Genomic DNA, 17,415 nt, shown 5'->3' with positions numbered 1-17,415 from the left:
CGAACCCCGCGTTCGTTCTCAAGTTGAACATCACGTTCATTTTTAGACTAACCTCGCGTTCGTGCTTAGGTGAGTCTCGTACTCAATACAGACGAACCTCGCGTTCGAAGTCAAGCAAACTTCGTGTTCACTATGGTTAAGCCTCGGCTTCTCATATTAAATTATGGGTCCACTTTGATATACTTAATTTATTCAATTAAGTTATGGGCCCTATTTAAGCTATGAAAATTTAAATTAATTTAATTTAAATTTAATTTAGTTTTTTAATTAATTATTTAATTCAAATATTATGACACTAAGGTATTAAGGTTGTCTCTCACTCCAATTGATTAATTAAAATAAAAAGTTGCCAAAGTAACCTCTCTTGTGTAGATTGTTCATGAGGAATGTGAGATGTTTGTGTGTATGCTTTCGTGTAAATATTTAATCAGCCCAAAGGAAGGTTAATATTTATTTAGACTGTATACACATCTGCGATGATAAGCGTGTGATAATTATAAGTTTTACATATGAATAATGAATCGATCCAAAGATAGTTTCATTATTTAACATGGGTTATTGTCAATGTTTGATCATTGCAATAAGGTATCACTTACAAGTTAATATAAGACTTGATATTAATATTGTGCCGGATATCTTGGATGAGATTAGTCATTATTTGAATTTTATTGATTACTAATTATGGTTATTGATGTGAGTATTTTTGTTTTATTTCAGCTAATGCATCTGCTGTAACAATTTCTGCTAACATCAACTCAATTCCCATGCTAATGGGACAAACTTTAAGGTTTGGAAAGAGAACATATTAATTGTTCTTGGCTGCATGGATCTAGACCTTGCATTAAGAATTGAACAACCCCAACCTCTCAATACGGATAGCACTCCTGATACAAAGAAGAAGTATGAGAAGTGGGAGCGTTCAAATCGCATGAGTCTTATGATCATTAAGCGCGGCGTCCCGGAAGCCTTCAGGGGCATAGAATCCGAAGGGATTACTAAAGCTAAAGATTTCATTACCGAAATTAAGAAGCGTTTTGCAAAAAACGATAAGGTAGAAACAAGCACGCTCTTAGCTCGTTTGATTTCAATGAAGTATAAGGGCAAAGGAAATATCAGGGAGTATATTATGGAAATGTCTCATATTGCTTCAAAGCTTAAGGCACTTAAACTCGATCTTTGTGATGAGTTATTGGTGCATCTGGTTTTGTTATCTCTTCCTGTACAATTCAATCAGTTTAAGGTCAGTTATAACTGCCAAAAGGAGAAATGGACTCTAAATGAGCTCATTTCATACTGTGTGCAAGAAGAAGACAGGTTGAAGCAAGATAAGACAGAAAGTGCTCATTTGGCCTATGCCTCTAAGGATAAGGGCAAGAAAAGGAAGAATGATAAGGAAGCTGCTAAGGGTCCAGTTGAGAAGAAACAACATAAGGATAATCAGGGTTGTTTCTTCTGTAAGAAGCCTGGACATGTAAAGAAGGACTGTACAAAATATCACGCCTGGCGTGATAATAAGGGTACGTTCCTTACTTTGGTCTGTTCTGAGGTTAATTTAGCTTCAGTACTTAGAAACACTTGGTGGTTAGACTATGGTGCTACTACTCACATAAGTGTTTCTATGCAGGGTTGCCTGAGCTACCGAAAGCCAAGTGATGTTGAAAGACACATCTTTGTGGGCGACGGACAATCGGTAGATGTGGAAGCAATTGGGCACTTTAGGTTGTTGTTAGGAACTGGTTCTTATTGGGCACTTTAGGTTGTTGTTAGGGAACAAGTGAGGTTATTCTTGTTTATTTGGAAACAGTCAATTCAGTTTATCTTTTAATTCAAATGTTGTGGGAACTGGTTACTTGAGTACTTATGACAACCTATATTTGCTCGATACAATTGCTTTTTATAATGAATCCTTGCATGTGGAATCACGTGGTACTAAGCGTAAATTAAATAAGGAAAATTCGACGACATTATGGCATAAGCGCTTGTGTCATATCTCAAAAGATAGAGTTGAGTGTCTTGTGTCTAATGGCATTTTGGATTCCCTTGATTTTTCGGACTTCGACGTATGTATTGAATGTATCAAGGGAAAACAAACTAAAGTTAAGAGATTAGGTACCAACAGATCTTCGGATAACTTAGAATTGATACATACGGATATTTGTGGGCCATTCCCTACAGAATCCTGGAATGGTCAACAATATTTTATATCATTCATAGACGATTACTCACGTTATGGGTACCTATATCTTATTCATAAAAAATCTGAGTCTCTGGACATGTTCAAAGCCTATAAAGCTGAAGTTAAGAATCAACTCAACATAAGAATTAAAACCGTTAGATCTGATCGTGGTGGTGAGTACTACGGTAGATATGATGGTTCAGGTGAACAACGTCCAGGACCATTTGCTAGATACCTAGAGGAATACGATATCATCCCATAGTACACCATGTCGGGTTCACCTAGCATGAATGGTGTAGCTGAAAGAAGAAACATGACTCTTAAGGATATGGTAAGAAGTATGATTGCTCATTCTTCTTTACCAGAGTCTCTTTACCAGAGTCTCTCTGGGGAGAAGCACTAAAGACAGCAGCTTACATTCTGAATAGAGTACCAAGTAAAGCAGTTGCTAAAACACCTTATGAGCTTTGGACTGGTCGAAAACCCAGTTTAAAGCATTTACATATTTGGGGATGTCTAGCTGAGACAAGGCCTTATAGGTCAAATAAAAAGAAATTAGACTCCAAAACAGTTAGCAGCTACTTTATTGGGTACTCTGAACGCTCTAGGGGCTATAAGTTTTATGATGCCACACTAAGGAATATTTTTGAGACGGGAACAGCAACATTCTTTGAGGATGTTGAGTTTGAGGGGAGAAATAAGGTCAGAGACATTGCTTTTGAGGAGGAATTGGCTTCAGATCCAATTCATACAATTACTTTTGATAATATTCAGGTTCCTATACCTGTTGTTGCTCAAGAAGTAAATCTGGAACCTTAAGATGACAATGTTGAACAACTCCCTGTTCCAGAAGAACAAACTCAATAACCTCAAGAACCAGTGTCATTAAGGAGATCCACAAGAGAAAGGAGAAATGCTATTTCGGATGATTATATTGTATTTCTTCAAGAACATGAGGAAAGTAGTGGAATGTTGAAAGATGATCCAATCAACTTCTCTCAGGCCATGAAAAGTTCTAACTCTCAACAGTGGATTAATGTCATGAATGAAGAGTACAAGTCTATGCAAGACAATAAGGTTTGGGAACTTGTCCTATTGCCAGAAGGTGCAACATTGCTTCCAACACGTCCAGCGAAAGGTTGTTGTGGCATGTCTGGAGGATGAATTCATTGGTGATCGGCTCCATAGAGATCTCGGTGTCGTCGTCGTCGAAGAAATTTGTAAGGAACTTCGTCTCCATGTCGTCCCAACTGTTTATGCTTCCTGGCTTGAGGCGACGATACCAATCGAAGGCGACTCCGCGAAGAGTGCCAACGAATGACCGCACCATCAGAGTCTCATTACCAGAGATGACTCCCAAGTGCGATTTGAAGTAAATCAAATGCTGAGTGGGTAGGAAGGCATTGATTATACAAAGACTTTCTCTCCGGTTTCATCGAAAGACTCTTTCAGAACAATCATGGAACTTGTTGCTCATTATGATATTGAGTTACATCAGATGGATGTTAAGACTGTATTTCTCAATGGAGACATTAATGAGATGATTTATATGGTGCAACCAGAAAACTTTGTATCAGGAGACCCAAAGAATATGGTCTACAAATTAAGAAAATCCATCTATGGACTCAAGCAAGCTCCTCGTCAATGGTATCATAAGTTTCAACAAATAATTATCTCGTTCGGTTTTGAGATGAACATTGTTGATGACTGTGTATATCACAAGTTCAGTGGGAGTAAGTATATTTTTCTGGTTCTGTATGTCGATGACATATTGCTTGCCACTAATGATATAAGCATGTTGCACGAAACCAAGAGATTTCTATCAAAGAATTTTGAGATGAAAGATCTTGGGGACGCCTCTTTTATATTAGGGATCCAGATACATCGAGATCGCTCTCGGGGTATTCTTGGATTATCACAAAAGAGCTATATCGATAAGGTACTTAAAAGGTTTGGCATGCAAGATTGCAGACCAGGTGACACCCCTGTTGCTAAAGGAGACAAGTTTAGTCTCAATCAGTGCCCTAAAGGTAATCTTAAAATTCAGGAAATGCAGAAGATTCCTTATGCTTCGGCTGTAGGAAGTCTAATGTATGCTCAGGTATGTACGCGTCCGGATATTGCGTACATTGTTGGGATGTTAGGCAGATACTTAAGCAATCCTGGTATGGATCACTGGATAGCAGTCAAAAGGGTTATGAGGTATCTTCAGAAACAAAAGATTATATGCTTACATACAGAAAATCAGATCAGTTGGAGGTCATTGGGTACTCTGATTCTGATTTTGCTGGATGCCAAGATAGCAGAAAGTCTACATCAGGCTACATTTATATGTTAGCAAGAGGAGCTATATCATGGAAAAGTGTTAAACAAACACTCGTAGCTTCCTCCACTATGGTAGCAGAATTTGTAGCTTGCTATGAGGCATCCAATCAGGGAATATGGCTGCAGAATTTGTAGCTTGCTATGAGGCATCCAATCAGGGAATATGGCTGCGAAACTTTGTCACGGGACTGCGTATGGAAAATATGGAAAGACCACTAACGTTATATTGTGACAATAAATCTGCAGTAATGTATTCCAATAACAACAGGAGCTTGACTAAGTCAAAACATATTGATATTAAGTTCCTGGTTGTGAAAGAAAGGGTACAGAGTGGACAAATATCCATAGAGCATATTGGGACAAACTCCATAATCGCTGATCCTCTTACTAAGAGATTACCACCCAAGGTCTTTCATGAGCATACTGCTCATATGGGTGTGGTATTATTTGAGGATATCATGATTTAGTGGGAGTTTGTAATTGTGGTGCTTTATGTTTGGTTGTATTGTCTGATCAGAATAAAGTATTCAGTTAAGACACTCTGTTATATTATGTTTGGTTTTGACCTCACTAAAGGAGGACCAGTTGAAAATAGACATGTACTGATCACATTGCATGTAATTTTCATGCTGCACATTCATGTTTGATCTATGTCATTTGATTGTATTGGTATATGTGACCATTGATAGATTTAGTTACGATAAATGTGACGAATGCCGCTTTGATCCTATATTGATATAGTCAATGGACGAGATTGTTCGGAAATACATTTCTTCAGTGATAGCAGTTTTTGAGCTTATAAGGTTATACACAATTTAAGGAATCATATGGTGCCCAAGTGGGAGATTGTTGGATTTAATCTAATAAATCTATTTGTGGGCACATATGATTAATCAATGTGTATTGCTATCTTTCAGGATAACCCACTAAAGTGATCAATTAATTTGGGTTAATGAGTATTTAAATAAGTCATGGGGTTATATGTGCAGATACCAGGTTGTAACTGTAATTTGATGAGGGGCCAAATTATAAATGTACAACACCTATATATATATGGGGTTATGGTCCCTAATCTAGTGTTAGCCACTCTCATTCTCTTATCCTCATCTAAAGAGATCCATAAGAAAGAAACCCTAAGATTAGAAGATCATCAAAACCCTAATCAAGTTTTCTTTAATGGATTCAGGTATATGCTTCCGCACCTTTTGATTCTTGTTAATCTCTTTGAATTAAATCATGGCTTTATGGTTTAGATCTCAAGTTTTATTATTCAGATCTAACAGTCCCATGGTTAAAATGATCTTTTTATGTAAGCTATATGTAAATAATACTATTCTTGCATTCGGAGAGTGAATAGATTTCATTGATAAGTTATAAAAGTTCTTTATAATCAACTAAGAATGTAGAGAATCTCTAAAATTTCTTTTTCACAATTTTGCAAACTTTTGTGAAATTTTGGTAATTAAAAATCAGTAGAGCTAAGGGCATGTTCGGCTAATCCTTATTTTGAGAAATCTTATGCATTACTTATTTTTACTCATTTTTAGGGCAAAATAGTCTTATAATATGAAGAATAAATAAATATACTTATAAGTCTCCAGAAAATAAGTTGGAAGATCTCAACTTACAATTTTCCCCTACTTATAACTTAAAAAAAAAAGTAAATAGATAAAGCTTTACCCAATATGATATTCAATTGTTGTAAGTAAAAACTTACTTATAAGTTAAAAGTTAAAATAAGTAGATTGTCAAATATGTTTGGGCTCAGCCTAATTTAGTCTTTTCAGCCCATAGTAGTAAAAGAGAAAAGGCCCATAATATTTTAGGCCCAAGAAACCCTAAAAGAAAGCTTCCCTGTTCATTTTCACGCCGACTCGATCTATTTGTACCCGAACCCGAGGTTTTTCATTTCCTGAAGTCGCAAAAGAGCCGATAGAATCTTCTTCCCTCTTCTTCAAGCAATCAATATCTCGCTCGCTTCCGCCCTCGTCAAAGATGCCTACTGGTATGAATCCTGCTCCCTTTAATTTATGCCCTAGTTTTTGAATTACGATCCGTTCGTTCATCTCATCGATTAGAGTGCAGATTTTTAGGGATTTTGTTTTGTTAATCTATCGATTTGTCGCTGTACTTTGTGATTGATGTTCGCGTTCGTAATATCTAGGGTTTTTTGGGGTTTGATTGAATTATGTTGATTTTTCTTATAATTTGCTGTAGCTTTGTGGTGGTTACGATGAAATGGTGATTTGAATGAATTATGAAACCCTAGTTGATTAATGGGATTCAAGGTTATAGGGGAAATATGCCTTTTATCTCTTTAATTGTTTGAAAGTCCTTTTTCATTGTTCTTTTATGGTCACAACACTGAGTACCAGCTTACGTGGACGAAAATAGAGCCTTTGTAACTACATTTCAAAGGACCACGATCTTGGCATTGCTCCTTGGAACTGTGCGTTGGCCTTACAATACCTTGCCTGACTCTAACGTATTAGAAAAATGAAACACTCTTTATATTATTCATCTGTGCTTGGATTGTGCATGTCTGCATTGGAGATAAAGTTTTAGTTCACTTGGGTTTGTTTATTTGCTTAATATGAGATACATCCGTGCCCTTTTATGATCCTTTGAAATATCAGTTTATCCCGAAAGTAGACCAGTTTTAATACTTTCCTGGTTGTTGATAGAAACAACATAACTTTGTCGTTGTTTTGCTCGCATGGCAACTTCAGAAAAGGCATTTCCAAGAAATGCCACATCAGCCCCATAAAAGAGGTTTACTTTTTTGCTGTTTGGTTGGCAACAAAAAGAGGAAAGTTCCTTTCTAAAGATGACAAAAATGGGAAATCGACCTAACAGTAAGAGCTTGTTTGGTTGTTCTCCATAATTATAAGAAAAATTTTGGTGTTTCTTCACTTTCATGAAAAAGTGTTTATTGTATTTGTTTTGCTAGAAAACATTGGGTATAAGTAATTTCCACCATTTTCCTTAGTTTGGTTCAAATTGAAAATAGAAGGAAATAATTAATGTGTGAATAGATTCCCTCATTATCTAGTGTTTGGTTCAAACTAAAAAAAAGAAGAAACTATGATTGTGGTCACCATGGTGTGTGCTTACCAACCGTATAGGACAAAATTGTTGCCAAAATAAATTCAAGGGTGGACATACAATCACACAAAAATGTTTGGAGATGTGAGGGACTAATTTGAAAAAAATGTTTAAAGATTTTTGGTAGTAATTTACAAAATATTTAAAGATTTGAGGGACTAATTTCAAAATATGAATATTTGAGGGAGAAATATTAGAACATCTAAAAATTTAAATTTGAGGACATAATATTAACCCTGAACATAGAGAAAAAATATTCTTTTATGCTCAGTTTTGGTCAACATATTCATAGTATGCCTCACCATGAAATCTATAGTAGCAATGTTGGCTGTATGTGTTATCTTGCTAATAGATTTCTAGCATAAACTTTAGTTGCATACAAAAAAAAAGACCATCATCATAGCACTATCTCATATAACCAGTATCATAACAACCATTTCAACCAACTAATATCAAATAATGATAACAACTCTGTTAACAAATTCATAAAAGCAATGGAAAAGAATGAAATTAGCGATCTCCTAAAATGATAACAGCTAACACCAATAACAAGAAGTGATAAAGATGTTCTTATATAACCAAAAACCAATACGAAATTTGCCATCTTTGTCAACTCATAAGGTATCGACCCATCAAATGAATTACTTGAGAGAGAAATTACAGCGAACCTATGAGCCCAACTTCAAGAGATAACTTCCCATTGAAATGGTTATTTGACACTGGGATTCTGAAGCATCTCGATTTTAGCAAAAATGGTAAAATTCGTGGTTCCAACCAAACCCATATCATTTAAATTCATCATTCAAACAAAACCAATAAGATGACTAACAAGATACTGAAGTAATTGAACTACATTTCCTGCTAATAAAATAAATAAGAAAACTGCACATCGCAATCAGTTCCCACAAGAGAACACTAAAAGCAAAGCCAAATAATTTTTGATCCAACAAGAGACTATTCACAAAAGAGCATGTATGAAGAACATGAAATCTGGTTGAAAATCACAAGCTTAAACTTGAAACCAACTAAGAATTGATGCCAACATTAAAACCAAAATCCAATGTCAACTTTATAAACCCAAATTCTTAAATATGATGCAAACATATAAACCATCATAAGCACTCGCATTAGATGCCAACTCTAATGCTAAAACTAGCTGAAAATCATGCTTGAAAAGAAGAAAATTGATAAGAACAAAATAAAAATGCATACCCTGAAATAGCTTGAACCAAATTCATCTCAAAAAACTAAAATTAATGAAACATGGTGCTGGAAGGAACTTGATACAGTACCCTAAAATTAATGAAAGTTGATGCTCAAGGGAACCTAATGCTCAAGGGATAGAATTATACCAAATCGCATGGCTACCATATATAACCAATAACCAAAATAGCTTTAATTAGGCATTAGGAATAGAACAAATTCATGTGCAAATAACTGTTACAACACATACAACTTAACTAGCATCTACAGCTAACAAGATTTATTCCTCATTTACATCCACTTCATCTAAAACGTACAACCTAGTACCAAAAACTTAAATCATCTAAAACACTACCCAAATCAATTTAAGTCTCAAAAAGTTGCTCTGAAATTTCTGCACAAATCAGGGAACCTTGTCATAATGTAGAGAAATGATAAATTCCTATACCTACAAGAAAGGGCATGAACTGCAACTTAAAACTTATCATGATATGATGAAAGTCACCATTTAGTATCTTAACGTATATTACTAACAAGGATTTCGTAGATTCGACACATCTATATACAACTCAATTATATTCTATCTTCAAATTTTCACAAGCCAATTCAACCCCTATTACATGCAAATTAAAATTTTTAATCACAATTCCAAAGCACATTCATCTTTAACGTCTAAAATTAAATATCATCATTTTTTATTTTATTTAATTATTTTTATAAACATGCAAAGAAACATGCACATATAAAGTCAAAATAACAGCTTGCATTATTTAAAAAAAATCTTGTAACATATTTGACGTGTAGTGAGCCAAAAAATCTTGCAAAACAACTACCTAACTCATGAGATCATGAAATTAGATGCATTACATGACACGTAGTGAGCCAAAGAACAAAAGAAAACATGAAATTGGATGTAATATACAACATGTAGTTAGCCATGAAATTGAGCATCATTAAAAAGCATTTTCGCAAAGAAAAAAATTGGTAGTAGGGGCTTAGCATTACCTTTGAGCAAGATCGAATTGTTGAAGGAGCTTTTGAATTAAGGGTTTCAGAAAAGGTCAGAAGCAAAGCAACAATTTTTTAGCTATACAACAAGATCGAAGCACCCATACCATCCAATTACAAAGCCTCCTAACAACCACAACAACATCAATCAAGATTGAAGTCATTTTGACTCGAAAACATCATTTCCCCTATAGTTTTTGTAGGGATTTTTCACTATGGAGGCCGGAGAAAATGGAGGGAAGGCTGTGGTGAGAGTAAACCCTACCATTTTCCCCCTTCGAAGCCAGAAACCCAAAAGGAAGAAGAAAAATTTTAAGCGGATAAATGATGTTTTCAGCCGAAATCGGTGCTTTAAAAGAGTAAAAACGTTTTTCGCTTGGGACGAGTTGGCACACGTTTCCTTCAAATATTTCATCTTTTCTTTTGCGATCCAAATACATGAATTTTAAGGCAATGACTATTTTTTGGGGTTTCCTGCAATATCAGTTTTCTTTGTGGGGTTCTTCTTCTATTTTTTTGAGCAACCAGATAAGCGCTAGCTCCAAGGTCTTCTTTATGGGTTTTTGTTCTATTTTTTGACCAACTAGACATGCCCTAACTACAAGGTCTTCCCATGGAGCCCATGGAGAAGGTGTGTTTCTGGATATTTTTTCTCTTTCTTAATGCTTGGGTGCATGATTTGTTCTTTTTCAGTTTATTTTTTGTAGGACGAGTTGGAGTTGGAAGGATCACTAGTAGTAAAAAAAGTTATATTGAACTAGCATCTATGCACGTGCAAGGAAAATAATAATAACAATGCAAATAATATGATTCACAAAAAACCTAATTAAAAATTTCTCTTTTTTTTCAAATTAAAATTTATCAGGTTTTTTATAAAAATAAGTTAAGGGAATATGCATGACTATGTCTACAGAGATTAAAGACTTAACTGGTTACTTTTTTCTTGTATGTCCTTTTTCTCTCAAGTTGGAATTTAGTAGAAAAATAATTTAATTGATTTAAGGATGTAAATTCTAACAAAAATGTCTAGTTTGCAATAATATTTGAAAATTTTATGTTCTAAATTGGTGATATTAAACTTGGGGATCTAATATCAAATTATTTAATCTAGGTCTCATATAACATTTTTTAAACTTAGTCATCTCTACCCTTTTAAAGCATAGTGAGATACATTCCAGAAAATCATCCCACAAGCTTAAAGCGAAATTGCAATTCTAGAGGAGGGCTTCTTTGCAAAAAGTACTCTTTTATATTTGGTTATGTGAGCAAGAGGGAATAGAGAAAAGGACAAAAATGTGAGTAGAGAATAGAGGAAAATGATAGAAGTGAGTTGGATGAGAATTAGAGGATAAATTTATTGTAGCATGAACAAAGTTTTTTTATGTAATAGTATAGATATGTAAACTAGTCTCCTAGTACCCTCATGAGTCATGACCGAGAACACCAAAGGAACACCAAAAGAATGTGAATCAGTGTTGTCAATACGCGAGTCACAATGCGGGGCACAAAGCATCTTTACGCGTACATGCGCAAGGCGCAACGCGATGCGCGTGCCCGAGTGATGTGAGGCGCACACCGCACATAATATTTCAATATATGTAATCAAGCGCGAAAGAACATGTTTTTAGAATTTACATGAAAAATATCATATGTAATCAAGCGCGAAAGAACATGTTTTTAGAATTTACATGAAAAATATCATGATAAATAATATCTTACTACAAAATCACAATCATGTTTTTAGAATTTACATGAAAAATATCATGATAAATAATATCTTACTACAAAATCACAATATATTGTCTTAATTTCTAATGCTAACACCCAACATAGTAGCAAATTTTATAAATTTTCAAATCAAATGTTAAATCAAGACTAATATCCAAATAAAGGATTAGTAATGGTCCTCAATTGAAGGTTATTAAAAAGGCCCAATGAATTTATTTTGCTTTTTGGGATATGGAATATCAAGTATAAAGACTCGATTGAAATGTTAACAAACAAAACTATATGAGAAAATGTACTACATGCATCCTACACAAAGTACGGATGTACGCGAGGCGCAAAAGATGTTGCATCAGATGTGGGGCGCTTCGCCACCGCCCCGTATTGTAAGGCGCATGAGGCACGCGCTTTTGAAAACACTGATGTGAATAAATATAAATAGTTCCAAACTTGATATCCATGTCAAATCTTATGACGAGGCTCGTAATATCCCTGAAACGGCTACAAAATGTAAAACATGTTAGAAAACTACTGTTAATTAATTTATATTTAAATTAGAAGGATTTAGAACAAGTCATTCCCAACCAAATCCAGTAACGGGATAACCAAATTGTAATTCTAATTGGACCATCTAAATGGGCATCATTTAAGGTTGATAGAATTGGAAATGAAACAATGGTTAGTTTCTACCTTTGACCATCAAAATTGAACACATATGGGTCAGCAAGCTATTGGTTACTTGCACGTTTGGTTTGGATCATTGGGATCATCCTCAACCATTTATCATGATCTGGACATGTCAAAACCCGCTTACAAAGTGGTTGTTTGTGGAATATCCTTTCCTATAGATCTCAAAGGCTAGCTAAAAATTCATTGTAGCAATTGTTATTTAGTCTTCATCTCTGATATGCAAGATTTCGGTTCAGGTGATTAGCCACAGGGGGTTGAATTTTGCATGGATAATATTAATCTAATAGAGATCTTATAAATTTTCAAGAATGTAGAAAAAATAGAAAAGACAAAAGATCATTAGTCACCTAACCCTAACCTCTCTTAATTTTAAAATAGAGATTAGGAGGATATTACAAAATAGATATAAGTCAAAATCATTTCTAATCACAACTCACAATATCTCAACAATGTCTCATAATATTTACTAAATCTACTAATATCAAATTATCATAAATATCTAACATTCCCCTTCAAGCTGGACTATATATACTATATATGCCTAACTTGTTACTAATGGGAACAACATAGCTAGTTGCAAGAGCTTAATGCCATCTTGTCTGAAATACTTAAAAGATGTTAGCAATCAAAATATTGTAGTCATAGTCAGTAGAAATTTTAGGTAAATAAGACAGTAGAAGAAACCCTAAGCGGATCAGCCAATGAAAATCCTAGGCGAGTAAATTGGTAAAACTCTAGGCGGGTCAGTTAGTAGAAACCATAGGCGTACGCTAGAAATCTGCCTAGGCCGAGAGCCAGTGGAAATAGCACCGAACGAGAACTGTTGTCATTACATATAACTACAAAAGATGCCAAAGAGTTAATAGTAACTCTGATTACTGTTCATCACATGAGTAGTAACATCAATACCGTTCATCACGTGAATATTAGATGTTTTTTTTAAAAAAAATTAGATTATTTTTTGGGGGGTGTTTGATAAGATCTAGAAAACAATGATGCTGAAGTTATTGTTGATGTTGTTGAAGCCCTCAATGCCATCAAAGCCGTCAAGAGGAGCATGAAGGCCATGGAAAACCCCCTCGATGGCTTTGAGATTTAAAAGATTGGAGAAGTTCAGTAGGATCAAGTAGGCTCTAATACCATGTAGAGAAAATAGGAAAGGCAAAATATCATTATTCATCTAATCCTAACCTCTCTTAAATAGATATCAAGAGGATATTACAAAATAGGTATGAGATAAAATCATATCTAATCACATCTTACAATATCTCAACAATATCTCATAATCTCTCTTAAATTCATCAATAATATCTAACAATGAATAACACGCTTCTCGTCTTAACTGAAATAGCAGCATGCATTGGATGGTGGTTCTGCCTACTTTGGGACGAAGACTAGAATTGAACATTTTCCATGTTTGAGAAGTTGTTTTCTTATTATGATGATTCTTAAAACCTAAAAGAGAATGTTTCCTGATCTACATAATAGATTGCAGTATTAAGTTTGAAGAAGCAAGATAGAGCAAGTCCTTTTGTCCAGACAAGGTACAAATAGAGTAGTATAGAGTAGCCTGTCTAAACTAACCACCAATTTCCTGTTTAATATTCACATATCATCTTTATTTCTGTCCTAAATTTACCTACCTTATATCCCAATATTTTATTGGACGGAAAAAAATACTTTGGTGGAAATTTGCATTTAATGGAACGTGACATCATATTGTGGCAACTCCGCATGAGGGTGAATGTCAACAAGTTTCATCTTCAGTAATTTGTCAAAATCAACACAGAACGTTATTTTGCTATAAATATCTCCAGCTTGCATAAATTTTCTGATCTCGCCCAGTAGATGATGCAAACTGCGCTATTTATTAGGCATAAATTGTAAAAGACTAATTGTTGGTTTTTCATTTCAAGTTGTTAGGCTATTTGTGCTCCTTACTTTCGGACTTTTTGATTATAACATCTTACTCCTATTTTTTCTCTCCATTTAATATTGAATGCTTTATTAATTATATTTTGGAAGTAATTCTTGAACTTCCAGAGCTTATAGTATTAACATCTTTTCTGACTTATTGGATCTGTGTGTACAATTTCACAGTTAGTGTGAAATGGCAGAAGCAAGTGTTTCCAGCTGTTGAGATTGATACGAGTCAACCCCCTCTTGTTTTCAAGTGCCAGTTATATGATTTAACTGGTGTACCTCCTGAACGGCAAAAGATCATGCTTAAGGGTGGCCTGTTGAAAGTATGATATGCTCATTATTTCAGATATCTCCTTTTGACATGGCTTAAATTTGGTGGAAAGTACAATTATATATCTACTAACTGTTTATTGTCCTAATACAGGATGATGCAGACTGGTCGACCTTAGGTATAAAAGAGGTGACATTATTTTGTATAGTTTTGACTTTCTGATCTTCTATTCTGATATTTGATTTTCCAGTTGAATGTAAAGACGATTTGGTTTTGATAGGGTCAAAAGTTGATGATGATGGGTACTGCAGAGGAAGTCGTGGAAGCTCCAGAAAAAGGTCCTGTATTTATGGAGGACCTCCCAGAAGAAAAGCAAGCAGTTGCCGTGGTGAGCCTTATTATTCTTACGGTTTATTAGCATGACTTTGCTTTTAGTTTCCTGACAATCCAATCATTTTAATGGCTTATATAGTTGGATATATCTGATAGACTCCCTAAGTTTCAACAACTCTATATGAGACTGTTATTTGGCTCCCAATGGTATTCCCATATAGTTGCTTTGTTCTAATCAAAGTTAATTGTGGATATTCCCCCTGTATTATCTTTGTTTTGGACTTACTAGCCTAGTTTTATTTTTGCAGATAGATCCCCTGAGCTAGTTTTCTTTTTGACTAATTTACCTTAGAGAAGGAGGTAATTTTTTTTAACAAATAGACCCCCTAAGGATAAAAGAGTTTAAAAAAAAATCACTGAGCTAAGTCAGAACTTTAGACTTGAGGTCTATCTGCAAACATGAAATTAGGCTTGCAGTGAATTCAAAGCGTTGATGTTTTTTTTTGTTGGGGGGGGGGGGGGGGGAAATAGACCCCCTAAGGATAAAAGAGTTTAAAAAAAAATCACTGAGCTAAGTCAGAACTTTAGACTTGAGGTCTATCTGCAAACATGAAATTAGGCTTGCAGTGAATTCAAAGCGTTGATGTTTTTTTTTGTTGGGGGGTATTTATTATAGAGAAGCTTGGAGAGAACTTTATCTGTCACTGGTCTGTTATATATACTTGTATGGATAAATCGCTGCACATGTGGTTTCTGTAAGATGGACGGATGTATATTATTTGATTCGCATTGAGACCTGTTAAATGATAGTATATTGAACTGTTTGGTTGCATCTGTTAAAAGTTCTTTCTGGTCCGTCTATTAAAATTAAATACAGCTGACATATCACATTTACTGTTTTGTTTATTTCTTTAGGGGCATAGTGCTGGTCTCTTCAACTTGGGAAACACCTGCTATATGAACTCCACATTGCAATGCCTTCATTCGGTCCCAGAGTTGAAGTCAGCATTACTTCAGTGAGTTCCTCTTTTGCTGGCATATCAGAAGGTCTTAATGTCTTCTCTAATTGATTATTAGCGTTTCTATTGACTTATTTTTGAGTTTGTTTATCTCTTGCAAACAGCTATGCAAATGTAAAGAATGATGATATGGATCAGTACACACATTATTTGACTTGTATGACTCGTGATCTTTTTAAACAACTGGATCAAAAAGTAAACCCCGTGGCACCATTGCAATTTTTGGCGGTTAGTTCTCTTCGACTTATTCGTATTTCTTCCAGCAGATGTTAGAAATTTCTGCAGGAATTAAAATTGTGCTGTCTGTTTGGTATTTATGAGACAACTGGGTTTAGATATTTTTTTCAGGAAGGAATTCAGGAGTAATGCTGTCATATTATTTTGTGCTCCTATTCTTTTTCTTCATTAAATTTCCTTATATTTTCAAGAGCCCTATAATCTCTTTTGCGGCTAAAATGAAATGTATTGCTGATTACTAGTGGGTCCTGACGTGTTGCTGCATTTCAGGAATAGATTTGTTTAACTAGTGTAAGATAATCTAAAAATCTTTATGCATAAATGTCGATTTCTCTGCTACTTCTTTTCACTTCATACCACTATGCTGAAATATGTTCTATCATCTGCCTGATAAGCACAACACCTATCACTTGCTCTCTGAATGAGCTGGCAGGTGTAAGCGCTTCATGCTTCTCTTTACCTGTCAATGGTGTCATATATAAGCCCTATTTTGGTCTTCCTGGGGATTGAGGATCAAGTTGTCCTGATGGTGTCATCTTCGAAGGTCTGCAAAAATGGGTTTGCTTGAGTGAGCTTTGATAGAAGCAGTTCAAAGGAATATGATGATGTCTATGATTGAAATGATTGTGCACGAGATGGAGACCATGGGTGGGCCAGTAAACTGAAGAGAGTCAGATAGGTACATATTGCAATACGAAGAAATCAAACCATGTTTGACCTCTTCTCTTCTCATTATGTGTAGCAGGATGGAGGTTGACATTTCACAGGATAGTTGTCTCAGAAAAAGAGATCAAACCATAATGAAAACCATAACTAAATGAATACAATATTTTCATGCTGTTAGATTGAATATTAAACTCTCGCTGTGATGATAAGAGTTCCGACATGCTTTACTGAAGTCGCTAGTCTCATGATGATCTGTGCTTGACTTGAGTAACTGGCAAGTAATGTTTGTGCAGTACTAAGTCTTTATCCCTATATTAGTATATCCTAATGTTTATTTTAATGGCTTATATAGTTGGATATATCTGATAGACTCCCTAAGTTTCAACAACTCTATATGAGACTGTTATTTGGCTCCCAATGGTATTCCCATATAGTTGCTTTGTTCTAATCAAAGTTAATTGTGGATATTCCCCCTGTATTATCTTTGTTTTGGACTTACTAGCCTAGTTTTATTTTTGCAGATAGATCCCCTGAGCTAGTTTTCTTTTTGACTAATTTACCTTAGAGAAGGAGGTAATTTTTTTTAACAAATAGACCCCCTAAGGATAAAAGAGTTTAAAAAAAAATCACTGAGCTAAGTCAGAACTTTAGACTTGAGGTCTATCTGCAAACATGAAATTAGGCTTGCAGTGAATTCAAAGCGTTGATGTTTTTTTTTGTTGGGGGGGGGGGGG

The 17,415-nt window shown here is 35.0% G+C and overlaps 1 protein-coding gene across 1 annotated transcript in view; it reads left to right on the top strand.

Moving 5' to 3' along the window:
• LOC109840816 (ubiquitin carboxyl-terminal hydrolase 7-like) overlaps nucleotides 6,353-17,415 on the top strand; it is a 22,206-nt gene continuing 11,143 nt past the window's right edge. Inside the window, exons 1-6 of the mRNA XM_020409592.1 lie at nucleotides 6,353-6,506; nucleotides 14,333-14,478; nucleotides 14,580-14,615; nucleotides 14,707-14,814; nucleotides 15,675-15,775; nucleotides 15,883-16,006. Coding sequence (XP_020265181.1) covers nucleotides 6,497-6,506; nucleotides 14,333-14,478; nucleotides 14,580-14,615; nucleotides 14,707-14,814; nucleotides 15,675-15,775; nucleotides 15,883-16,006 — 525 coding nt within the window. The 5' untranslated portion in view covers nucleotides 6,353-6,496. The remainder of the gene's footprint in view (nucleotides 6,507-14,332; nucleotides 14,479-14,579; nucleotides 14,616-14,706; nucleotides 14,815-15,674; nucleotides 15,776-15,882; nucleotides 16,007-17,415) is intronic.

The sequence above is a fragment of the Asparagus officinalis genome, chromosome 5, assembly GCF_001876935.1.
Source record: "Asparagus officinalis chromosome 5, Aspof.V1, whole genome shotgun sequence".
NCBI lineage: Eukaryota > Viridiplantae > Streptophyta > Magnoliopsida > Asparagales > Asparagaceae > Asparagus > Asparagus officinalis.
The sequence above is the reverse complement of the archived record's forward strand: the minus strand, read 5'-3'. Positions and strand labels throughout refer to the sequence as shown.